General features: G+C 45.6%; 1 protein-coding gene across 3 annotated transcripts in view; it reads right to left on the reverse strand.

Annotated features, from left to right (window-relative positions):
* The window catches only part of BMP6 (bone morphogenetic protein 6), a 161,375-nt gene that overhangs the window by 30,201 nt on the left and 104,963 nt on the right, over positions 1 to 26,211 (reverse strand). For all 3 annotated transcript variants that reach the window (XM_070778433.1, XM_019985909.2, XM_070778434.1), the window contains exon 2: positions 7,183 to 7,375. In XM_070778433.1, coding sequence (XP_070634534.1) covers positions 7,183 to 7,375 — 193 coding nt within the window. The remainder of the gene's footprint in view (positions 1 to 7,182; positions 7,376 to 26,211) is intronic.

The raw sequence follows: 26,211 nt of genomic DNA on the forward strand, positions 1-26,211 counted from the left end.
CATGACTCAGACCTGTCCCAACCTGGACTCTTCTCCAAGACCCTCCTGACTGATTCCTCTGTTTCCGATCTCCGTGAATGGTTCAGAGAAGTGTGTCAAATTTAAAATTCTGGAAAACTGCTTTTGCCTTTCGACAGTTATTTTCTCTCCTGGGACAATTATATTCTATCTTAAAAACAGGTCAGAATTGATGAACTTAGTCACATAAACAATAATTCAGTCTGGCCTTCTTCCTGGGGACTCCACCAGCATAGCCTCTGGGCAGCCTAAGGAAATCTTTCTCGGTTTTAAAAACCAACTCCACCACAGAATTGCCCTGCTTCCTTGATTCAAAGTTGCACATCTTCCAGTGCTAAAAACGATGCTAAAATTAGGATGAAGCATATGATCCAAACTGAGAAAACTATATCTATACAAAAAAACTCCCACTTTGCCTCTGTTTGTTTGCCTCCCACTCCCTCTGTTTGCAAACAGAGGAGTAAGTTGTGCTGTTGCTTATACCAGGAGGAACTGACTTTTCGATCTGGTAATTAATTCTCCCTTAAATGTCTTACAAAAGACTGCACCATGATAAAACACAAAAAAGAAAGTTATCACACACACAGAAGACACACTATCACTGCCAAGCGACATATACATGCCCAGAGTACAGAATTTCACAGCTAGCAGAGGCACGTGGGGCCGACCCATGGACCAAACAGAACCATCTTTCAGACACTGAAAACATTTCTGTCTGGCTTCCAAGAGATGCTGTTTGACTTCCAGATGTACAAAAGTGAATTAAGAGGTAAAGTATATCTTTAACCAAATAAGAAATACAGATGAGAACGGTATTCCTAAAGGCCCCCAAATCGCACTATTAGTATAAAGGCACGCGAGTACCTATGAACTGAGCGGCATGCTTCCATCACGCTGCCACACGTGATAACAAAAGGTTGACAGTTAGTCAGAGCAGCCTTTACCCTCCAAGTATGAAGACAGCTTAGCATGGACGCGCTGCAGGAGAAAATGCAAAGTAAATGGACAAAAACACCACACCGTGACTAAGTACAACTACTTACCTGTGATTTAGTCTTTCATCGCCTCCACACCTTTCCTTTGGAAAAGCTGCTAACACATCCATGGTTGACCAATAGATCAATGAAGGTTTGCAGAGGTTTTTCCCACCAGGAGTCCTCAAGAGCCAAAGGCCTGAATTCTAACAGACACATTTTTACCCAGAGCTGTCTCCTGTGCTACCCAAACAGGAGCATCCTTGAGATGTTCTTATCCAAGCTGAGGAGTTGAAGATGCAAGACGTGCCATAAGGGGACCGTTTCCCTCCTTCTGGCACTTCACCTTGGGACTGTCCCCACAGCATGGGGGTGACTTTGAGTAAGCAGAGCACACTTTAGGCCTAATCTGGACTTGACACAATGTATATACGCCACATTTCATCCTCCTATAGCGTAAAGTGCCTACCCAGCTGTCTGATGCGGTCATGGCTAAACTCTAAGGAAGGGATTTGGGAAGGTTTTTCCCAAACTCTGAGCATGATATAACTGCCAGTTTCCACCAGGGTCATCATAAACATATAACAATTCCTAACATCAGATTTTAACAGCAAACTCATCTTAAACTACCAACCCCACTCCATACTACAGAGTTAAAAATGGGGGGAAGGGAGAGTTAGGGAGTCTGGGATAGACACGTACACGCTGCTGTATTTAAAATGGGTAACTAACAAAGCAACTTCCCTGGTGGCACCGTGGATAAGAATCCACCTGCCAATTCAGGGGACACAAGTTCGATCCCTAGTCCGGGAAGATTCCAGATGCTGGAGAGCAACTAAGCCCCGGGCCATAACTACTGAGCCCGAGGGCCCTAGAGCTGGTGATCCAACAAGAACAGCCACCCCGGTGAGAAGCCCGTGCACCACAATGAAGAGTAACTCTCACCACAACTACAGAAAGCCCTCGCCTAGCAATGAAGACCCAGCACAACCAAAAATAATACATAAATTATTTTTAAAAATAAAATGGGTAAACAACAAGGACCTTACTACAGAGCACAGGGAACTCTGCTCCCTGTGATGCGGCAGCCTGGATGGGAGGGGAGTTTGGGGGAGAATGGGTACATGGATATGTATGGCTGAGTCCCTGCACTGTCCACCTGAAACTACCACAGTATTACTCAGCTATACCTCAATACAGAATAAAAAGTTAAAAATAAATAAACAGACTACAAAGAGCACATGTGTGCTTCTGGGTTGCCAACCCCTCTCCACTCCACGAGTTGCTCCAGTTCTTTTCAGGACTTAGATTTCATCTCTAGGCTTATTCTCAGGTTTTGAATAATGTATCAGTTGCTTCAACAAACACCATCTAATCATCGCTGTTTTTTAACTTACCTGGTTCAGTGATTTTTTACCAGAGGCATGAGGTTTCTGCAGAGTTCACAGCAAAAGCCTCCCTTCCAAGCATCTTTCCTGACCCTCCCTGGGTCAGACTCCCTAGCTGCCCTTTATAGCAGGAGGTCTGACACAGAACTCCTTCAGCCCCAGCTGAGGGTATGACTCAGCAATGAAAAACCTGCCTTTTTTTTTTTTCTTTTTCAAGGAGGCCAACTCTTTTGCAACACACACATGTCTTAAGCTGATCCATCAGATGCTACAAATTTCACTGAAACACAGATTAGACAGCTATGTTTCTTCATGAGCTGGGAGAGTCCTTTTTAGCCAAGACACTCCAAGATGGTACAGATGGGGAGATGGGACCTTCCCCAGAAGGGGTCCCACGGTTCAATCTGGAGGCCTCTGAAAGAAAACGAGGAGGCCACAGGCATTCTGGGCTCCAGGCCACTGATAAGAAAAGACAATCTCCTCCTGGCCAACCTGGAACTCTTCAAAAGCACGAAATTCTCCCAATTCTCCCAGGATTTCCCCTTTCCTATGCACAAAAGTTAAACATATCCATCGCCAAATACTCCCGTCCTAGAAGGCAGAGCGATTACAGCTTTGACAGGGAGTCATCAAAGGTTGGGACCATTGGGGAGTCTGTTTTCCAAGCTCACTGCTGGCCTGGAGGAAGCCTGACACCAGCATCTGAAGCTCAAGGCAGCTGTTCACTTCTGGCTGAAGCTCAATGTAAACCTCACAAATAGTCTGCTAGCGTGTACTCTCTCTCTTTGGTAAAATAATAATAATTTTGAAAAAAAATTCATAGTCACAAAAGCTCCAATCCAGTGTTTTCACCATGAAGCTTATCCTGCAGAACAGAGGAAACTATGCTTTCCAAACAGAAGTCTGAGCCAAAAAGGCACCAGCAGATTATTTCCAACACAGAAAGGCAATGAGACTGATAATTAGGCAAACTGAAAGTCAATGGCTAAATTAGTCATAAATAGATGTGAGAGTTGGACCATAAAGAAGGCTGAGCACCGAAGGACTAATGCTGTCAAACTGTGGTGTTAGAGAAGACTCTTGAGAGCCCCGTGGACAGCAAGATCAAACCAGTCAATCCTGAAGGAAATCAGTCCTGAATACTCATTAAGGGCTGATGCCGAAGCTGAAGCTCCAATACTTTGGCCACCTGATGCGAAGAGCTCACTCACTGGAAAAGACCCTGATGCTGGGAAAGACTGAGGGCAAAAGAAGGGGATGCCAGAGGATGAGACGGATGGATGGCATCACTGACTCAATGGACATGAGTTTGAGCAAACTCAGGGAGATGGTGAAGGACAGAAAAGCTTGGTGTACTGCGGTTCATGGAGTTGCAAAGAGTTGGACACAACTTAGGGACTGGACGACAAAACCAAGCTATTCCAAAGAATCACTGAATACTGAATTTCTCTGAAATACTGAAAGATGAAAAGCTAGCAATGAAGAATTTACTTCTAAACAGAGGCCCTTAACAGTTAAATTGATCGATATATTTTAATTTAGGAGTGATAATCAGACATCAGAAAACTTCCCTTCCAATCTGAACTTTTGGTCTGTAATAAAGATCCCACAGTGGCTCTATTTCACTTATTACGTATTATCATGTGGCTGAGATTCACCTACAGTGGTCAGTGTGTATGCCCACACCAGCGTGTGTCCCCAAAGCCTGGCACGTCCTTCCTTCTCCACTTTCCTCATAATGGACCTGAATATGCATCAGGGTCAAATGTCAGCAGTGCTCTCAAAACAGTTCTTGTGTGGGGCAAAGTTCACATTTGTTATTATTTTAGTGCGTGTATTGAGACAGACCCGTAAGTCCAGGAGAAACGAAACTCATTCCTTTGGACCTTCTTGGCCGAGACTTTTGGACCTTCTTGGGAAGTCAACAGACTTCCAGGACCAAAAGCAAGAATCTGGAGTTGGTTTATGAAACCCAAGCTAATAGAGTCCATAAACAAAGGGGTGGGGAGTTCCCTTCCCTTTGCATTCTCTTACTTTTATCTTCAGATTTACCATATTATTGCCAGAAAATCCTATCACGTGCCAAGTTCCCACTTGCTACCCGACGAGAACCACGGGCAGTGCTGACCTCTGCCCCAAGCTCTCCATTTGACCAAACCACTCAGCTTAGCCCTAAGGACTAAGCAAAATTTCAAGGTCATAGGCTTGTTCTCTGTCTCTGTAGGACTGAAATAAAATGCTGTACTACTTCATCCCTTAGCCCCTCCAATGCTCTAAAAAATCACCCCATGGAAGGATTCTTTTACTTGCTAGGCAGCCCCAAGAACACAGTTCTTTTGTAAAATGGTGTGGCCTCATTTCAGGAAACAAGAATAATACAAAGAGGACACTAATAGATGGAGAAATATACCATGTTCATGGATTGGAAGAATATAGTGAAAATGAGTATACTACCCAAAGCAATTTATAGATTCAATGCAATCCCTATCAAGCTACCAATGGTATTCTTCACAGAGCTAGAGCAAATAATTTCACAATTTGTATGGAAATACAAAAAAACCTCGAATAGCCAAAGCTATCTTGAGAAAGAAGAATGGAACTGGAGGAATCAACCTACCTGACTTCAGGCTCTATTACAAAGCCACAGTTATCAAGACAGTATGGTACTGGCACAAAGACAGAAATATTGATCAATGGAACAAAATAGAAAGCCCAGAGATAAATCCACACACCTATGGACACCTTATCTTTGACAAAGGAGGCAAGAATATACAATGGATTAAAGACAATCTCTTTAACAAGTGGTGCTGGGAAAACTGGTCAACCACTTGTAAAAGAATGAAACTAGAACACTTTCTAACACCTTACACAAAAATAAACTCAAAATGGATTAAAGATCTAAATGTAAGACCAGAAACTATAAAACTCCTAGAGGAGAACATAGGCAAAACACTCTCTGACATACATCACAGCAGGATCCTCTATGACCCACCTCCCAGAATATTGGAAATAAAAGCAAAAATAAACAAATGGGACCTAATTAAACTTAAAAGTTTCTGCACAACAAAGGAAACTATTAGCAAGGTGAAAAGGCAGCCTTCAGAATGGGAGAAAATAATAGCAAATGAAGCAACGGACAAACAACTAATCTCAAAAATATACAAGCAACTCCTACAGCTAAACTCCAGAAAAATAAATGACCCAATCAAAAAATGGGCCAAAGAACTAAATAGACATTTCTCCAAAGAAGACATACAGATGGCTAACAAACACATGAAAAGATGCTCAACATCACTCATTATCAGAGAAATGCAAATCAAAACCACAATGAGGTACCATTTCACGCCAGTCAGAATGGCTGTGATCCAAAAGTCTACAAGCAATAAATGCTGGAGAGGGTGTGGAGAAAAGGGAACCCTCTTACACTGTTGGTGGGAATGCAAACTAGTACAGCCACTATGGAGAACAGTGTGGAGATTCCTTAAAAAGCTGGAAATAGAACTGCCTTATGATCCAGCAATCCCACTGCTGGGCATACACACCGAGGAAACCAGAAGGGAAAGAGACACGTGTACCCCAATGTTCACCACAGCACTGTTTATAATAGCCAGGACATGGACGCAACCTAGATGTCCATCAGCAGATGAATGGATAAGAAAGCTGTGGTACATATACACAATGGAGTATTACTCAGCCATTAAAAAGAACACATTAGAATCAGTTCTAATGAGATGGATGAAACTGGAACCTATTATACAGAGTGAAGTAAGCCAGAAAGAAAAACACCAATACAGTATACTAACACATATATATGGAATTTAGAAAGATGGTAACAATAACCCTGTGTACAAGACTGCAAAAGAGACACGGATGTATAGATCAGTCTTATGGACTCTGTGGGAGAGGGAGAGGGTGGGAAGATTTGGGAGAATAGCATTGAAACATGTATAATATCATGTATGAAATGAGTCGCCAGTCCAGGTTCGATGCACGGTACTGAATGCTTGGGGCTGGTGCACTGGGACGACCCAGAGGGAGGGTAGGGGAGGGAGGAGGGTTCAGGATGGGGAACGCGGGTATACCTGTGGTGGATTCATTTCGATATTTGGCAAAACTAATACAATATTGTAAAGTTTAAAAATAAAATAAAATAAATAATTTAAAAAAAAAAAGAATAATACAGACATGGAAAAAAATCAAGTCTACTGTTCTGTCGCATCTACATGATTAAAAAAATACATTTCAGACACATTAATTCATACACACACACACACACTCTCTCAAAGACATTATATTGGGTTGACCAAAACGTTCATTCAGGTTTTTGACCAAAAGTTCATTCATGCAATTATCTTAATGACCTTTTTGGCCAACCAAAATATACGTATATATTGTATCACTAGCACATAGCCTTCTATTCACTTGACTCAGTAGCATTTGTAAGCATCCTCATATAATTTTCAAGTATGAACCTGTCAGCCACCCTCACCCTCCATTCAGAAGACAGCCTAAGCAATAGTGGGAACCAGTTCCTAGTCGGTTCTGTTTCTGATCACAAAGGGTGCTTAGTAATTACTATTCACTGGCTAGCTTCAGAAAAGAAAACTATTGGGAAATCTTCACCGTAAAAGCAAAAGTATCTTCTCGCCCGCTAAACTAGCACTGGGAACACATCCCTCGTCACGCCCGTGGGCTGCCCTTGAACTCCAAGCCACCTTCCCCAGACACGCTTGGGGTTACAGGGTGATGGGGTGAGAAACGGGGCCCAGCCCGACCCTTTGGGGTTCCTTGAGCCTCCATACCTGTGCTGATGCTCCTGTAAGACTTGGTATATGCTGATAAGAAAAGTTTGGTTTTTAAAACTGCCCACAACACAGTCCTTGTAGATTCGGAACTCTGCAGCCGTCACCGCCTCACCCTCAGGAATCTGGGATAGGTTGAACTTGAACTCTTTGTGGTGTCGCTGGCGAGGGGAGAACTCCTTGTCGTACTCCACTATAGGATTAAACGAGAGAGAGTGACAGCTGTTGTTACTTGGCTGAGTGCCACAGGCTCACCTCGAGCAAGTCCCCCGTTTTCATTCATAAGAGGATTACCAGTTACCCATGGCTTCTGAGAGGGGGTCGGGGGTGGTGGAAGGAACCATGGGCTAGGCGGCCAGGCTCAGACAAAAATCCTTCATTTTACTCAAGGATTAAATACAACGCTTAGATTCTATTTAAAGACTTTAAATAGCTTAATCAGGTCGCATGAAAGCAAGTTATTTAAACGCTTTGCTTAAGGGGTCGTCATCTGCACAGGTGGGAGAATGGGGGCTTCCCAGAAGTTGCAGGACTTCAGGAATCAGTGACCGGGACTTGCCTCTGCCGTCTAGCCCCCCACCCACCCCTCCCAGCCCCTCTTCTTCCAGTTGCCCTGGCCCCTCGGGTTGCTTCCTTCTCTCCCCACCAAGCAGCTGACAAGACCCAGGGCAGCCCTGAGCTGACCTTTGGTGGGGGTCCTGGTAGTCGGGGGTGCATTCCGCCTGGGTCTGAAGCTTTCAGGGTCTGCCATATTTTGCCTGGTGGCTGGTGGAAATTTTTGTTGAGGGGCTTAGTGTGAAGCTTCGTAGAAAACATTGTTCTAATTGAAGTCCACTGCTTCCTTCTCCTGGAGGAAACTGGGAGCTGAATAACTCTGCGAGGAGGGACCCTCTGAGTTTGAAGTTGCCGGGGTCTGCCTAACTTATCTATGGAACCCAAGTATGAGGACAGAAATGTGCAAACACACCACCAATGGGGTGACATGCTGTTGTCCAAGGCTTTCTTAAAAACTGGGAAAGGATCGAATCGACACGTTTTTTCTTGCCCATATTCTGGCTATTCCACGTGGCTCGCTGGATCTCAATACCCCAACCAGGGATGGAGCTGAGCCCCTGCAGTGACAGAGCCAAATCCTAACCATGAGGTCACCAGGGAACTGCCTGAAGGCTTTTTTAAAATGAAATCTTTCCCCTGCTTTTAATAAAGCCAAACTACAGAAAACTACAAGCTACTGATTATCCTCCTTCCGGGCTGGCCTTCAGATGTCCACACAGAGTCCGAGGGAGAGAAATGCTGTCAGCCTCGTCACTGTAGGAGAGAAAAACCAACACCCCACTTCCCACCACAAAACCCAACTCTTCTCCCCCGAGCTCAGAAATGCTTCTGCCCTGCTGTTCCTGATGGTTTTTTTTTTCTTTCTTAATGGCAACCACAGTAAGATCTCATGAGCAAATTAATCCTTGTTGGCAGAGTTTCTTCAGGGCTTGTGGGTAGGAAAAAAGAAGTTCTTTGCCACCTCCAGTGGCCCACTTTCTACCACTTGTGCTGTTCTCCATAATCACCAGAAAAAAGCTTTGCAGATTTAGTGTTTTTAAAAAAAAAGAAGAAAAAGCCGCCAATAACTCTTTATATGAGCTTGAGACCTCAATGGCATTGCAGAAGCTAGGGAAAGTTAAGCTATCCATCGGTATGGGATTTTCAAGAATTTCTGAAACTGCCATGTGACTGTGCAACAAATCTTTTAGTTTCAACTTATCCCTTTGGAAGGGTAAGAGGAGAGGGAGTTGTTCAAAAAAAAGGGTAAACTTTCATTTGTGTAAAAGAGTTTGAATATAAGTATGAAAAACAAACAAAAAAAGAAGGTCCAGACGGAAAGCAAGTCACCATTTAGCCTCAACAAGAGAACAGGTTTTTAAATTAGTGGCCAAGCATGAAAAGCATCATTGTTGGGGAGTTCATCCAAGGACACCCACACCTCATGGTGGATCACTTTTCTCTAAAACTGATCTGCCTTTTTAGTTTGCTGTGTTATCATCAGTGGTTAAAAGGCGAACCGAATCTGATTTCCCAAAGAGACTTTCTAAAAAACAGTCACAGAGCTATTCTATAGGCCTTCTTGGGTGCTGAAATTTTAGTATCAAGAAATGAAAGCATATTCTTAAGATTCTTTTGAGAGAATGCCTAAGAATTCCTCAAAGAAGTCATTAATATAAACAACAGAAAAAACTATGAATGCAAACAAGGTACAAAGCAGTGACAAGGTATTTCAGTCAGGAAGAGAGAAAGGGACAGACATTTCAATACATGAGAAACGTTAGTCCTTGGAGAGGTATGCCACCCCCAGTAAACCAAACCTTCCTGCATTCACACCCCTGGGTGGTTGCTCTCCCCTGGGCTGGCTCTGTGACCTTCTCTGGACCAACAAGAGGCAGCAACAATGGTGAGGAGTGACTCCTGAGACTAACTCGTAAGTTTTGACTTTCCTTCTGATTAGGTGTCTTGGGATGCATGTCTGAGGCAAGATGGCTACCAGGTAAGAAGTCCCACTACTCTGAACCCCCTACGCTACAAGGAAGTCCAAGGTAACCATGTAGAGAGGCTGTGTGGTGTATAAGGACATGGAAGGAGAAGGGAGGAGGGAGGAGGGAGGAAAGAGTCCACTCAGTCCCCAGCCACCTCAGGGGGTCCGCCGGACGTAGTATGAAGACGCCATCTTGGATGTCCAACGCAGTGCAGACTTGGGATCACCCAACCCCTACCAGAGACCACCTGGCTGCAATTGCATGAACGCCCTCCAGGGGGAGCCACCCCATTCGTCCTCGTCTTGTCACGAGACTGTGAGAGAGGATCCCTTGTTGTTCCGAGCCACTATGTCTTGGGTGATTTGCTACAGGTAAGAGGCAAACGACACAAGAAGAGAAGGGAGAGCCGGAGAGGATGAGAGGGAGGGAGGGAAGGAGAGAGAAGGTGCGTCTGACCTTGCCAGGAAGGGGAGAAGCTGCGTGCAGTTCTTGAGAAGGGATGTCGAAATCCTGGGAGGCGATGTGTGTGACTAAGGAAGGGTCTTGGCAGCCGCTCGCAGACAGATGTGAAGAGAGAGATAAAGAGTCTAAAAAGGAGAAAATAGAAGCGTAGTTCAAAGCCCTCCATTTTATTACCGTGTGAATTAGAACTCACGGCCTTATAATGTTCATTTCCCCAGTTCTCCTCAGTGTGACCCTGAAGGACTCAACTTCCTCCTGCTGTTGTTCTTTTATCCTTGGAGGACATGCATGGTCTCCTCAGTCCCCCAGGCGTCTCTGATTGCTGCCCAGCTCGTGTTAAGCTTTCCCACCCAAACGTTTTATGCCCCTTCGGTCAATGCCATAGCATCTTCCTCAATCTTCCTATGAGACCTCAGCTACCAGTAACTGAAGTATGCTTGGAATGCCTCCTCTCTCCCCAAATCTTCTGCCCACAACTGAATTTACACAGTGCATTTGCTAATGTCTCATATAGATGCAAGAAGTAAGTACAATTAAATCACTGCCTACAAGTGTTTGAAGACTACCATAGTAAAACAGTCCAGTATTCTTGCCTGGAGAATCCCATGGACAGAGGAGGCTGGTCGGCTACCGTCCATGGAGTCACAGAGTCCGACACGACTGAAGCAGCTTAGCACACATGCAAGGGTTCCAATGAGCTTAGCCTTTCCCCCTTTAAGCTGCGTGAACTGGGCTCCTTAAACATCAGGGTGAGAGAGGGCTGAGCGGGGGATCCACTGCCTCCTACCTCTTCGGGAGCCCCTGCCTCTGGCTTCTCAAAGATGGTGCTGTGGGTGGAATCCAGTGAAGTAGTAACCAGGAGTGTGGACCACAGCGGGGAGCTCCCCAGGGGTTGTGAATTCCAGCTCCCCGTTATCTTACTCCAGTGATTCTGAGCAAGATGTTAGCCAAAGTTGCAGTTATCAGTTAAATGGGAAAAAATAACATTCCTGAAGATTGAAAGAGTCCGTACAAAACAGTCAATGGTAGAGAAGTGCTCGGTAAATGTTAATTGTAAGCTTCATCAGCTGGTGGTATTTGAGACTGTAGGTCCCCTGAGCTGGGTGTCGGTAGACCTACTCCTGAGTCTTCACACAGGGCCGATTAATGTTCCTCTAAATGAGCTTTTTAAATGGGAGAGTATAATACATTCTCTGGAAAGGAAGGTGAGTGAAATCCCAGTCTTGAATATCATCAGCCTTGGAGTTTGGCTACTGAATACAGAGCTGTGTTCTCTGAGGCAACAATTCCTAGAATTTTTCATTTCAAGGACCCCTGAAAACACTTCTTTTTTTTTTTAACAGTAATGACCTTACACAAGGGCATCTACTGTTTCTGTTTACCTTTTGTAAGGAAAATAGAGCAAATAAGACAATAAACTGCACCCTTTCGACGCTCTGATTTTATTTTTAAAGGTCCTTTTAACACCAAATTGAGTAGGAAGGACATAATTCAAGGATATACACAATCCTTGGAGTTGAATCAATTTAGCTTTATAGAACTCACTCTATTCTCTCTCCTTGCCTCAGACGAATACTAGTTGAAATTTCAGAGCAGCACCGGACCTCTGGCCAACAGATAGGGGCCACAGCAGGAAAGAATAAATGTTACTGGGTTAAGATTATAAATGTAAAAGTATAAATGTAAAATGTATAACATGCAAAAGTATGTTTATATATGTGAGTTTACAGAGGTAGTGAAGCATAATAACAAAGCACCAAGGAAACCAGCACCCAACTTAAAAACTGGAAGGAGATCAATATTTCTCTCCGAAGCCAACCCCCACCCTCCACCCAAAAGGAACCTCGGGTCATGAACAGTGTCTGGCAGTCCCTTGCCTTTTAAAAATGAACAGTTTTACCTCATATATGTGCATCAACAGATCACAGAGTAGTTAGTTTTTCTTTTGCTCCTCAAGTCCTTCCTTTCAGAGACATGATGGGAATTTTACAGATACCCAGGGAAAATCTAGGCAAGACCACAGCTAAGCATGAAAGCTATCCAGGCAGGGGTGGGGGGTTGGGGGGGGGGGGTGGTCTCCACTGCCCATTGGCTAGTGGTGTGCTGAGTTTCTATGGGAATGGCATTTTTCTTAAGATATGTTGGTGGGGATATGGAGAAAGTAAAACCCCTGTGCACTGCACTCCTGGTAGGAATGTAAAATGGTGCAACTGCTGTGGGAAAAAAATTATTCCTCAAAAAAAAAAAAAAAAACAGAATTATCATATGATTATCCAGGGATTCCACTTTGGGCTATGTGGGGACATCCAAAAGAATCAACAGGGAATCAACATCAGGGACTCCAACAGATGTTTGTACACCATGTTCATAGCAGCATTATTCACAACGACCAAAAAAATAGGAACGAACCAATATCCACCATGGATGAAAGGATAAACAAAATGTGGTCCATACACACAATGGAGTACTATTCAGCCATGAGAGTAGACATTCTGAAACATGCTACCATAGGGATAAACCTTGAGGACATTTTGCTAAGTGAAATAAGACAGTACAAAGGGACAAATAGGGGTCCACTTATGTGAGATGCCCAGAGTAATCACTCCTTGCCAGGTGATTCAATAGTATATAATCTGCCTGCAATGCAGGAGATGTGGGTTCCACCCCTGGGTCAGGAAGATCCCCGGAGAAGGAAATGCCAACCCGCTCCAGTCTTCTTGCCTGGAAAATCCCATGGACAGAGGAGCCTGGCAGGCTGCAGTCCACGGGGCCCCAAAAGAGTTGGACATGACTTAGCAATTAAAACGAACAAAGGATCATCAAATTCTTACAGATAGAAAGAAGAATGGTGGTTTCCAGGGTCTGGGTGTGTGACAAGTGAGTGTTTAATGGGGCCCGGGTTCAGCTGGGGAAGATTTAAAGGTTCTGGGGATGATGGTGGTTGATTGCTACACAACACTGTGGATGTCCTTAAAGTCATAGAGCGTGTACAGGAAAATGGCTAAAGTGGTATAGTTTATGTTTTGTGTATATTACAATAAAGAAATTAAAAGTGAACATTTTCTTTCTTTCTTTTTTTTTGATCATGCAGCTTGCAGAATCTCAGTTCCCCAACCAGGGATTGAACTCTGCGACACAGCATTGAAGTGCCTAATCCTAACCCCTAGACTACCAGGGAACTCCCCACAAAAGTAGGCATTTTCTTACACAATCGCAATGTATGATCACAGCTGAGTTAAAATAATTCTTCACTGTCCTCCTATACCAAGTCCATCATTAATTTCCTCAAATGCCTCAAAAACTGTCTTTCTACAGTGGATTTATTGAAATTAGGAGCTAAATAAGGTCCATTCCTCACACTTGGTTAAACTGCCTCTTGAGTCTCTTCTCAACTAGCAAACCAGGAATAGAAAGAACTCCGTGAATCCGATAAGGAGTCTGTGTAAAAGCCTACACTAACAACCGTCTTCACGGTGATACACTGGAATCACTTCCTTTAAAACCAGGAAGAAGGGGAGGATGCTCATTTCGGTTTTGTGCTGGAGTCCAGCCCAGTGCTGCTGAAGCTACACAACAGGGAAGGAAGAGACATGTTACCAACTGTGGACCTTAAAAGAAAGTTCAGCAAACTGCCTCCTTGACCATCTCAGTGAGCTATAGCTGCTATAACAAAAACACAACAGATCAGGCAGCTTAAACGGCAAACATATATTTCTCATAGTTCTGGAAACTGGAGATCAGGGTACCAGCAGGGCTGGTCTTGAAGGTCCTGGCCCTTCCCAGTTATGTCCTCACATAGCCTCCCTTGGTGCAAGCAGGCAGAGGGACAGACCGTGAGCTCTCATCTCTTATAAGGACACTAATTCTGTCCTGGGGCTCCACCCTCATGACCTCACATAGACCTAATTACCATCCAAAGGCCCCACTTCCTAGTACTGTCTCACTGGGGATAAGGGTTTCTACAGTATAAATTCTGGGGACGCAAACACAGCCCATGACATTGACCTGACGGTGTCACATGGTATTCTGCTACCGTTCCAGTTTATGATTTGAAAATTTGACATTCGTGTTCCTACGTGACTCTGATGATGGTCTCATCTCATGATGTTGTTTGATTTTAAGTTATGCTTGCTCTTGGAATAAGCTGGAGAACATTCATTCTCTTTCAAGAAATGATCTCTTCCTGGAAAGTGTGGGAAGCTTATTGGTAGCATCTGATCCTGGTGTTTTCCTTTGGTGAACATTTTTAATTATTCATTTTCCTTTAAACATATCTTTCCTTTAAACAAGATATCTTTTTTCTTTCTTCAAGTCAGTGTGTATTTTCTAGAGGTTTGTCAATTTGAGTTTAATTTTTCAAATTTATTGCCAGAAAGTTTTCCAAAGTATTCTGTTATTTAATCTCTGCAGACATTAAATAATAAATATTAAATAATATTGTTTATTTGTGGATTCTGTTTTTCTTGACTCATCTTACTGAAGGTTATTTTCTTTTTCTCACTACCTGCTTAACTTGATGATAAAGATATTTTAATATAAGTATCTTCTGAATATCATCCCACAAAATCGGAATTATATTCACTAAAGTTGTCTAGAGAAAAATAAAGACACCAACTGCAAATATAAAAGAAGAAAGAGGGAGGGAAAAGATTGAAATAATCTATTTATATATTTAAGAGTATCACAAATTCATAACTCTCTCACTAACTGGACTCATTCAATGGTTAATTCATATGGCTTAGTTAACAGAATTACAACTGACCCTTGAACAACTGGGGGGTTAATCCGAGTGTGACTTGTAGCTGGTGCTCCATAGTCTCAGTTTCTCCAAATCCTCAGCTTCAGCCAGCCATGCACTGTGTAGTGTGTAATATTTGCTACTGAAAAAAATCCCCATGTAAGTGGATCCACACAGTTTAAACCCCCATTGTTCAAGGTCAATCATACGTTCATTCCACAATAAATTCTACATTTTCCAAATGCTTAATGCTTCCACTTTAGACCAAACTTGAAAAACCAAAAACCCCTTTTTTTTAAAATCACCATTCCATTGACAACAATAATCATCTTTTCATGCTCTGGCACAAGTTGATTTCATTTTAGGTGACACAAAGTTCTAGCTAGTTTTCCATGAGTTGTAACAATGGTGGCCTTCTGACATTTCTGTGATAAGCTTCCAACCTTAAGTGGTCATAGAGACACTGAGCTAAACTCTCCAACTCAATTTTTAACCACAGCCCCATGACCCTTTACCCTCCGGGATTCACCAAATATTTCTAAATATTTGTATTCATGTTCTCTGAACTGATGCTCCTATAAATAGAAATCAAGAAGAAGCTGTTTTCCTGGCTGTCATGCTCTATGTTCTAAATGACATTTTCCCCTTAAATTTCACTTAAAAAATTACAGATGGACAAGTGGTTGCAAAAATAGGGTACATTAAAAATAGGGGAGAGAGGTCCCATGTAATACCCTGTATAACTAAGAACAACAACGAAACCAGGAAACTGACACTGGCAAGTTAGTATTGGAGCAAGTCTGTTGATTTCACCAGCTTTTACATGAACTTTTAGGGGATGTATGTATGTTATGATTCTATGACCACCACCAAAATCCAGATCAAGTCACCATAAAGGACCTCCCAAGGCTGCCCTTGGATTCCAAATAAGTTTTAAAGATCAGACTCAGTACATATATTATAGAGAGCTCTAGGACCAAAATTCGTGGCTACATATCATCATTAGCCATAAGGGTTAACCAAGTCACTTTTCATTTTAAACACCTCATCTTAGAACTTCTCCCCCATTTGCCCCCTTAGACGCTCACATCACTTTAGACTGGGAAGATGTTCAGTAGTTATAACCACGCACATCTTACAGTGGAAACAAGACCCAGACCTCAGCCAACATGAGAGGGCACACTTGGGCTCCAGATAAACACAGGTCACAAGGACAGAGTTAAACTGAACAGTGGCAGCCTTATCAAGTCCTAAAGAGAGCAAAGAGCCACGTTTTTGCCTAAGAACTGCTATAAAGAAGCAATCAGACTATGTTTAGTAAACACCAGTATACATAATATGCATTTTTTTCATAGATAAATTGGAGGTCTTCAGTCAAATCAAACAGATGGGATAGCCCAAAGAGAAAAATCAACTCTGCCACACCTCTGGTTTCAATGGCACAGCAATATTAGGTGGAATGTCCTCACTGGCTGAGGAGAGAAGTGAGTCTGTATTGATCGAATCAGACTCATCCTGTCTTCCTGGACGACCTGGCGTCTCAGGTCACTTTCACGTCCTTGTTCTTGCTGTGCTACAGCTCCATGACCACACGTGAGCTGTGCTTCCTGTGATTCTGCTGGGATGACACTGGACTCCAGTTTTCTTTGAGATGACTCTTACATGGACACTGTATTAGCCCCTCTCATTCTAACTTGTGCATTTCTTTTTAAAATTTTGTTTATGTATCTAGCTATTTTCGGTGGCACTGGGCCTTGGCTGCCGCATGCGGGCTTTCTCTGGTTGCAGAGAGTGGGAGGCTGGGCTCAAGTTGCGGTGTGCGGGCTTCTCATCGTGGCGGCTTCTCATTTCAGCTCTCAGGGCCAGTAGTTGTGGCACAGAGGCTTGGCTGCTCTGCAGCATGTGGGATCTCCCCAGATCAAGGATCGAACCTGTGTCCCCTGCACTGCAAGGCAGACTCTTAACCACTGGGCCACCAAGGAAGCCCCTAATGCCTGCGCTTCTTAAAACTGCACATTTATGTCTTACCTCCTCATCTCTGGGCTGAATCATCTCTTCAGATCTATCTACAAGTTCACCAATTCTCTCGAGTATTTAATGTATAGTTTAAACCATCTATTAAGTTTGACATTTAACGATTAAAAAAAAAACTTTCCAATAGCTGTTGTCATGGTTGCTGCGTGGTCTACTTTGTCATTTTCGGTTGTCCTTTATCATTGTTATATAGTATACACGTTTCCTTTTCTGTATTTCCTATATAGCCATCTTCCCTTTTCTAATTTGGTTTTTCTTTTCTAAAATGTGGAATCCTTGGGAGGGTTGAATCCTCGTTGTCTTCCCATCCTTCCAATGACTTTCCTTTTGCTGGTTTTACCTTCTCGGGGGTTCGGAAATTTTTAGGTAATTTTTTTTTAATTGAAATTCATCCCAAATGTTTAAACTGGAGTTGCTTTTATTAAAAAAAAAAAAAAAAGTGTACATTCGCTTCTAAGAGGAACACGACCAAGCTAGAATCAGCGATCTCTTCTAGAAGCTTGGGGGGCCCTGGCTTCACTTGGGACCCTCGGGGACGACTCCCCCAGCTTGGCCTGGACCCCGAGCTGGTCTCGGGATCTGAGTGGTGCTGGTATTTGCACTCCCAGACACCCCACTTTTATGTTTGTTTGCTCACGGTGACAAGCCCGAGGGAGCCCTCCACGATGTCCCAGAGTCCCTGACATTCTTGCCGGAGACATACTTGCCTCTGTTTATCCTGGCCCTGGTCATCTGTTAGCAGGAGGGCCTTACGAATGATCTAGCTTGCAACCCTTCCAGAATCTGGAGCCTTTATCTTTAGTGTCTGAAAAATAACATTTGGGACACATTCCTCTCCATTCCGAAAGACATTATAAAACTCGCCTGATGTTTGAAGCCTCTACCAACGCTACCATACACATCATCTCATCTGCTTCTCTGGAAAGTCTCAGTGGCCGGGCAGAGCACACGTGATCACCACAGCTATCAACAGGACTCACAGGCCGTGCAGAGGCTTCCCTACACAGCTCACTTTTAGGATCTCAGCCAGGGTTTTATGCTGATGGCTCCCACCGGTCATCTCCAGTCCACCGCTCTCCCTAAGGGTCCATGTCACCATCCAACACCATCCCTCATGTACCTGAAGCCCCAACATGCACAAAAGGAAAGGCATCAATTCCCCAGTTAAGCTGCCCTGTGGCTTTACCTCTTGTCCGCCCAGCCAGACCCAACTGGCCGATCAATTACCGGCTCGTGTGGATCTCACCTTCTATGACTGCGCTGAAGCCACGTGCAGCTGATGAAATGCAAAGTGACAAAAGTGAAAAATGCAGCTCCTCAGGCCCACCGGCTGCGTTAATAGTGTCCGGCGGCCACACTCAGCTGGCGGACACTGTGTCCAAAAGCAGGTCAGGCAACACGCCATCATCACAGCTAGTTCTACGGGACAGCATGCTTTGGAGGTCTCTCTGACCACCACTGACCCACCTGCTCCTCCTCGACCACTGCCCCTTGTCCCAGTGTGGCTGCCAAGCTCCCCTGCTAGACTGTAAGCCTCTCAAAAGCAGGGTCCAGAACACATTCATCTTCATACCCCTGGAGAGCACAAGAATGTCTGTTGAATGAATGTAGGAGCAGGACTCAGGGCCGCTCCTTGCTCTCTCCTGGGCACCAGTGTCCCCAACGGGCAAAAGGAGCCAGGACAAGTGTGGCGCCAGGTTTCACACTCCAGCCCCTGGGCCATCCTCCAGAATGTGCAATGACTAAGTCGTGTCCAACTCTAACCTAGAGGACCGACGACACATCTGTCCAGGTTAATTTTTTTTGAAGCCGCAGCACGCTGGGCCCAGAACACCAATTTTCATATTGCTTTGCACTCAGTGTTCAGGACGTGAACTCCAAGCATGTTAAATTTTAAAGCGCAAAGGAAAGAAATTAATCGGCTCAAATTGCTTCAGTTACACTCAAGCCATATCACAAGGTCACCATGTGCAAGAAAGACAGAATGGATTTTTAATCCCATCCTGAATCCAGAGAAATAGACCTCTGACATTATCTTTCTCTCGCTTTCATTCTTCTTTAAACTGAAGTGAAATTTGCATAATAAGATGAACCACTTCAAGGTGAATAATTCAGTGGCATTAGTACACTCACAGTATTGTGTGATCACCATCACTACCTGGTTCCAAAACATTTTCATCATCCCAAAAAGAAAACCCACACCCCTTAAGCAGCAGCTCCCACTCCTGCCACCCCAGATCCTGGCAACCACCAATCCATGCCCCACCTCTACAGATCCACATGTTATAGATGCTGCGTAAGAATGGAGTCATACAACCCTTTGTGACTTGCTTCTTTCACTCAGCACAAGGTTTTCAAGGTTCATCGGTCATGTTAGAATGTATCAGTACTCCATTCCTTTTTGTGGCTGTATAATATCCCACTGCGAGCACATGCCACATTATGTTTATCTGTTCATCCGCTGGAGGGCAGGTGGGCTCCTTCCACCCTTTGCCTGCTGTGAATAGCACTTGTAAGAATGTGACCGCACATGGGTCTGAGTGCCTATTTTCTATCACACACCTCTTTCATTCTCTTTTGTTCTCCTTCTTCATCTCTCCTTTTCAGCCACATAATCCCCAGAGTTAATGCTGGAGAAATTAATAATTACCTATTAGAGTTTAAACACAGCCTGTCCCCAGAACTCGGGGGATTAGTCAAGGACCCTCCTCAGGACCATGCTGGGCAGGACATCTGAGCAGAGAGAGGCCGGAGAATAACTGAGTGTGGAGTGAACACATACAGCCCTGTCTGTGCTCACAGGGGGCATGGGTTCGTATGTGTGCAAAGTAGGCTCGCAATAAATGTCTGCTGACTCTGGTTATAAAGGCAGTTAAGCCAGGGGAGCTACAGGAGAGACCACAAGGAGGGAAAATAGATGTGCAGCGTCGAGAGAAGAAAGGGGCACTTCAGAGGCCAACAAAGTGGGAGGAGTGACCGGAGACTGAAAATCAAGCTCTAAGGAGAGAGGAAGCTTCTCTCCAAAGCCATCCGGGGAAAGGTGAGAAGGGAGGGACCCTCGCCAAATGGCTATCATTTCCTCGTTTCAAAGTCAGGAGCCGAGAACACAGAAGAGAGCACAGAACCAACAGGCGAGGCTGTGAGACCCAGATGCGGCTTCCTTCTGGACTGTCAGCCACTGTTTTCAATCTGCTGCATCTACAGAGTGGCCTAAACTCTGGAAACTACTACTTCTTTTTCATGTACTGGAATATCAATAACTCACTTACTAGAGGGTATTACGCCTCTGTTTACCGATGTGGTGACACCCTGCATAGATGGAGAAGTAACTTCCATCCACAGGCAGACAGAATTCAGACCTCAGGCACAAAGATACTCAGACAATGCCCATGCTGGGGGCTCAGTCATGCCGGACTCTTTGCCACTCCATGGACTACAGCCACCAGGCTTCTCTGTCCAAGGGATTCTCCTGGCAAGGATGCTAGAGCAGGTTGCCATTTCCTTCTCCTGGGGATCTTCCTGACCCAGGGATCGAACTGAAGTTTCTTGAACCTCTCACATTGACAGGCAGGTTCTTTACCACTGAGCCATCTGGAAAGCAATGCCCAACAGGGATGCAAAGCACTAGAGGATACATCTTTTTTATTAAGACCCTGCCCATCAGGGATTTTCTTCACGTACACCCTTTCATGGCATATAAATCCCACCGCCTCCATCCCCTTCTGCAGAGACAGCAAGAGCATGAACAATCCACTGAACAGAAAATCAGTCCTTAAATAACAGAGAATTGAACTACACGGGGCCAGTTTCTCTCGTTGGGTGGCAGCTTAAATAAACGCTAAATCCTGCCTTTCTCCACAGTGGACTTCTGACCGTGACAACGGAGCTATTTGGTTTTGATGAAACATTCAAGTCTTAAAAGTTAAGAGTAACTGACAGGCCAGTTTCTCGCCCCGGTTCCCAGGGTGACCAGGGTTTCAGATTCCTGGTCAGTTACACTGCATCAGATGACCTGTTATTATCCACGGCCCAGCGTCGGGCGTGCCAAGCACAGGATCGGGAGAGAACTTTCTCAGGCTCCCATCCAAGCCCCAGGTGGTCTGACTGTGGGGGGCCACTGCACTCGACCGCCCCTTCACCCCAATGACACCCAAACCCGCAGCCACAGAGGAAGAAAGCACAGGTGAGCTGGTACTGAGGGTGGAAAGCCCCTCCAGCGTGCACCCACAGGGTGGGGCATCTTGTTTTGTCACTTTCTGCATCCTGACTGCCTGACCAGCACCTGCATGGCACAGGGGGCCAGTGAACCTTCTCTGCACGAGGGAACTACCCATGTGGAGGTGATGGGCCCCCACTGCCCAGGCACCGGCGGGCCTAGCCTGGCCGCTGCAAGGCCGCAGCAGACACACGAGCCCTTTCTGGTCAACCTAAAACGTGCAATTCTAACCCTCAGATGTGATCACAGCTGCTGTCTCCTAAACAAGGGAATGGAAAACCCCCCATGGAGTTCGAGGGGGTCCCCACAGCATGGCCGAGCCCTCTGAGCACAGGACACGGAAGAGGGCGGTTCCTTTCCTCACAAAGATAAGACCTCGATGGCCACATCCTCCCCAAAACACAACAAAACATTCTCCCGGGCTGCTGTCAGACCATCTCTTTCTCTTTCTGGGGGAAGCCCTCCTGGTCTCTCCTGAGCAACTGCGATGCCGATGTGTTTAGCCTTAATTGACTCCAAGATTTTATCAGCAATGCTTCCAACATTAAAACAATAGACACACTAAGGTTAAGCATTTGACTGTATGATTTGGAAGAAAAACAAAGCAGAAAACACCTATAAGAGGTTCAAAAGAGTGGGAAACACAGGGCTTTACTTCTGGCTCTCCTCTCCCTGTTCTGGAAAAAAAAAAAAATCATGCAACTCCTGGGTTAACCAGCGAATCCTTACCTGAATGACATAACTTCTCAGGCAGTTTTACTCATAAGAGTGAAACCGACTCCAACCTACTGCAGTAGTTCCCCAGAAATGATGACGACGATGGATAATATAAAGTCAGAAATGAGATGGGAAACACTCAAGTGCGACAGATGGGCGGTATGCACTCGTTCGTGTTTTTCATTTGGTTCTGATTTCCTCATTAACAAGTGGGGCAGGGAAAACATCTCTGGATGGAACTGGAAGCTCAGGTTCTCATCACCTTTTCCTGGAGACCCCTCCCCGAAACCACCACCCTAGATGTGTTTGCCCGGCCGTAGTTTGTATGCAGCCTTGTCATTTCACCTCAGGGCTGAGTTTAGGAAAAACCATGCTGGAGGAGGAAATCCTCACCCAAGCATCAATCTGCGGGAAGGCAGGGAAAGGCAGAGGCGCAGCGCAGCGACAGCCAAAGGCTTCTCGGTAACCCTCCCTCCGTCTCCTGATTCAAAACATTATCCTTCGTGATTGGAGGACATTCTCTGCTGCGTTGATTCACTTTGCCTTCCTGAGAACACGACGCAGAGAGGCTCCCAGTGTAGAGTTACTGATCTGCCTCCAGATTAGGTCCAAGCTAAACCGCTCACTTCACATTTTGTTTTCCCTGAAGCACAGCAGGTCCACAGGGTTGGGGAGCCCATGGGGCGGGCGGTTCCCTTGGCCAAGTCACAAGATCTGGGTTCTCTCTGGATCTCAGATCACAGACCGAGGAGATGAGCTGGCCGCCTTGGGAGAAGTGGGCCCGAGCAAGAAGTGAGGAGGGCCACAGGGCTCAGGAGGAATCACCGACTGCACACGTCCCTGGAGTTCAGCTGGACGAGGGGCTGTGACTGACCTGGACCAAGTCCAGCCTCGCTTGGGCAGTGAGAGGATCCAAAGTTGTGGTTCACAGGACAAAACGAGACAGGAGAGAGGCAATGACTAGAAAGGAGGCTGCCTGGGGGTCCCCGGGGGCACCCCGCATATATCAGGAAGGATAGCGCTAACAAAGGAACCCAGCAGGCAGTCGTGGAGACTGGTTCCCATTTGACGGGCGGTTGCCCTGGACCCCCCGGTGGTCCCAGCACAGGAGGTGGGGCCCACGTGCAGTGGGTGCCACCAGATGCTTAGCCTGGCTCACCCACATCAGTTTTCCCCTTACTTTTTCTCTTCCTGCCTGATATTGGCAAAAACCAGACAAACCAAGTCCAGAGGAAAGTATGAATGAGGACGGTTCAGTCCAGTCACTCAGTCATGTCCAACTCTGCGACCCCATGAACTGCAGCACGCCAGGCCTCCCTGTCCATCACCAACTCCAAGAGCTTGCTCAAGCTCATGTCCATTGAGTCGGTGATGCCATCCAACCATCTCATCCTCTGTTGTCCCCTTCTCCTACCACCTTCAATCTTTCCCAGCATCAGGGTCTCTTCTAATGAGTCAGTTCTTCTCATCAGGTGGCCAAAGTACTGGAGTTTCAGCTTCATCATCAGTTCTTTCAATGAATATTCAGGACTGATCTCCTTTAGGATGCACTGGTTGGATCTTCTTGTAGTCCAAGGGACTCTCAAGAGTCTTCTCCAGCCCCACAGTTCAGAAGCATTGAACAGTATGAAAAGAATGAGGACAAGTCATGAGTAATTATTCAAACCACCCTAGATCATCAGGACCTTTCCCTCAAAACCTGCCACCAGAGCCTCCAGTGATCAGTGCAATTCATGGGCTGGGTTGTAACTTTTCTCTTTTTAGAGCCTTCAAATGCTCCATGGAGGCAGTGAGGAGCCTAGCACAAAATAAGCCATGAATGAAGTAACTTGCCCTCAGGTTAACCCAGGCTGACAAGGGCATTTCCACTGCCCCTCCAGGCGGTGACCAACCTGGCCCATTCTGATGATGAGAAAGGCCACTGGGAAGGTGGACACATGGAAAGGCCTTCACCACTCAGGAGGGCAAGAACAAGGGGCGGCGGTGTGACACCAGGGTGGGAAGGGTTGACCTGGCTGGAAGAGACCCGGCAAGAAAGAGAAAAGGAAGCTGTCCCTTTATACCCCTTCGAGACCAGGAAGGAAGTCCACTCAACTGGGTTTGGAAACAGAGGTGGCCAGGGGGTCCCAAGGCTCCCTGAGTGTTCTGGAAGGATCTGCAGCCTCCGTGGCATGGCCTCAGTTCACAGACACCAGAGTCCGCTCCATCTCTGAAGTTCCCTTCGTCCTGCTCCTGGCTGGACGGCCTTGGGAGCGGGACTGTGCGTGCTACTCAGTCATGTCTGACTCTCATGACCCCATGGACTATAGCCCCTCAGGATCCTCTGTCCATGGGATTCTCCAGACAAGAATACTGGCGTGGACAGCTGTCCCCTTCTCCCCTTCCTGACCCAGGGATTGAACCTGGGTCTCCTGCATTAGTGGGCAGATTTTTTTTTTTTTTTTTTTTTTTTTACCACTGAGCCACTGGGGAAGCTCCATGAAAGGGACCAGGCAGGGTCAAAACGAGAAACCAGGACCAGAACTGCGGGGAGGAGGGCGACAGCAGGGTTAGGAATGACATTTCCTTCTCGTGGCCCTGCCTCAAACAAAATGCCGTGAGGGAAGGATGAAAAGGGACCTGAAAGACGAATCTATAAATAAGAGGGCCACTGACCTACCGCTTGAGTTTGCCCAAGACTGAAGGGTTTTCTAGGACACGGACCTTTGAGGGCTAAAACCAGGATCAGCCCAGGCCAACGTGGATGGCTGGTCATCATACTGCTTTGGGACATCTACTCCAGTCCACCTCAGACTCTAGAAGTTACCTGGATTAGACATCACATGTGTCTGCATGTGGCACACACATGTACTCACACACAATCACATACACACGCCTTCTGGCTGCGCCTCTGCCCATGTACTCCACACCATAGCTGGTCCCTTTCCTTCCCTCATTTTATGCTCCAGCCACTTCTCACAATTCACTTTGTCATCATGAGCACTGTTTCTTCCTCTAATGACTCATGTTCTCAGGTCTTTCCCTAGTGAAACATTGCATATCCCTCTCTGAAACTGGAAAAGAGCGTCTTGCCAATTTCATGTGTTTATATTTTTTTATAAAAGGCAACATCGGCTCATTAAAAGGACCGCTTTTCCCCGGATTGTGACAGCCTTTTCCTTTTTACGATATTATCACCATGTCTGCACATAACCTCTGACCCAGGTAGACCCTGACAGTTGCACATGACCCTGAATTTCACAAGCAGCTCCACTCCCTGTTCACTCTGAAGACAAGGGACACGGAGCCAAATTCCAGGAGCCAAAGCTCTGGGTCCAACCAGTCCATCCTAAAGGAAATCAGTCCTGAATATTCATTGGAAGGAATGATGCTGAAACTGAAACTCCAATACTTTGGCCACCTGATGTGAAGAACTGATTCACTGGAAAAGACCCTGATGCTGGGAAAGATTGAAGGCGGGAGGAGAAGGGGACAACAGAGGATGAGGTGGTTGCATGGCATCACCGACTCAATGGACATGAGTTTGAGTAAACTCCAGGAGCTGGTGATGGACAGGGAGGCCTGGCGTGCTGCAGTCCATGGGATCACAAAGAGTCGGACATGACTGAGCAACTGAACTGAACTGAAGCTCTGGGTGGCACCTCCTTGTTTGAAGAGAAGAAAGTCGGGGCTCCACGCCCACTGGGAGCACTTCCCTTTGGGGCTGGTCTATGACTGGTGTTTAATCATAGAAGTGTCCATGAGACCGGGAACCCTGAGAAGCTTCAGGTCACAGTGAAGACCAGTCATCAACAAAGCACAGCTCACATCAAGATGTCAGTGACCGCCCACAGCTGCTGGCAACTTTGGGGAGAAACTCCCCAAATCAGAATCAGAGGGGCTGATGCTGATTCACAAGTGATGGTAACAAGCTAAAGAACATGATCCTACAAGGAGTAAGAAAGAATCCAAAATCTCTTGTTTTTCCCCCAAATCCCCTTCATAAAATGTCCCCAAAGTATAAAACAAGCTTGATGCTGTCTCTCGTCTTACAAAAGCAATGTCTGGAACACTTTTTTATACTTCCACAGCAGTGAGATTAGGAAAACTGGACTAATTTGCACATATTTGCTTATTTTTGATCTTCGTGTTGCGTAAATTCTGAGAAAAATCAGCAGAACAAAATAGTCTAGGCCACGGATTTGGTCTATTTCATGCTCTTAAAAGAAAATTCAAGGAAAGAGTCCAATTACAAATGTGTTAAACAAACAACGTGTGTGCGTGGAGACGTGACCTAGCTGTGTTCATCTGTTGGGCCCGTAACGTGACCGACCGCCCATGACAGGCGGGACTGGCTGGTA

Source organism: Bos indicus, chromosome 23 (genome assembly GCF_029378745.1).
Source record: "Bos indicus isolate NIAB-ARS_2022 breed Sahiwal x Tharparkar chromosome 23, NIAB-ARS_B.indTharparkar_mat_pri_1.0, whole genome shotgun sequence".
In the NCBI taxonomy this organism is placed as follows: domain Eukaryota; kingdom Metazoa; phylum Chordata; class Mammalia; order Artiodactyla; family Bovidae; genus Bos; species Bos indicus.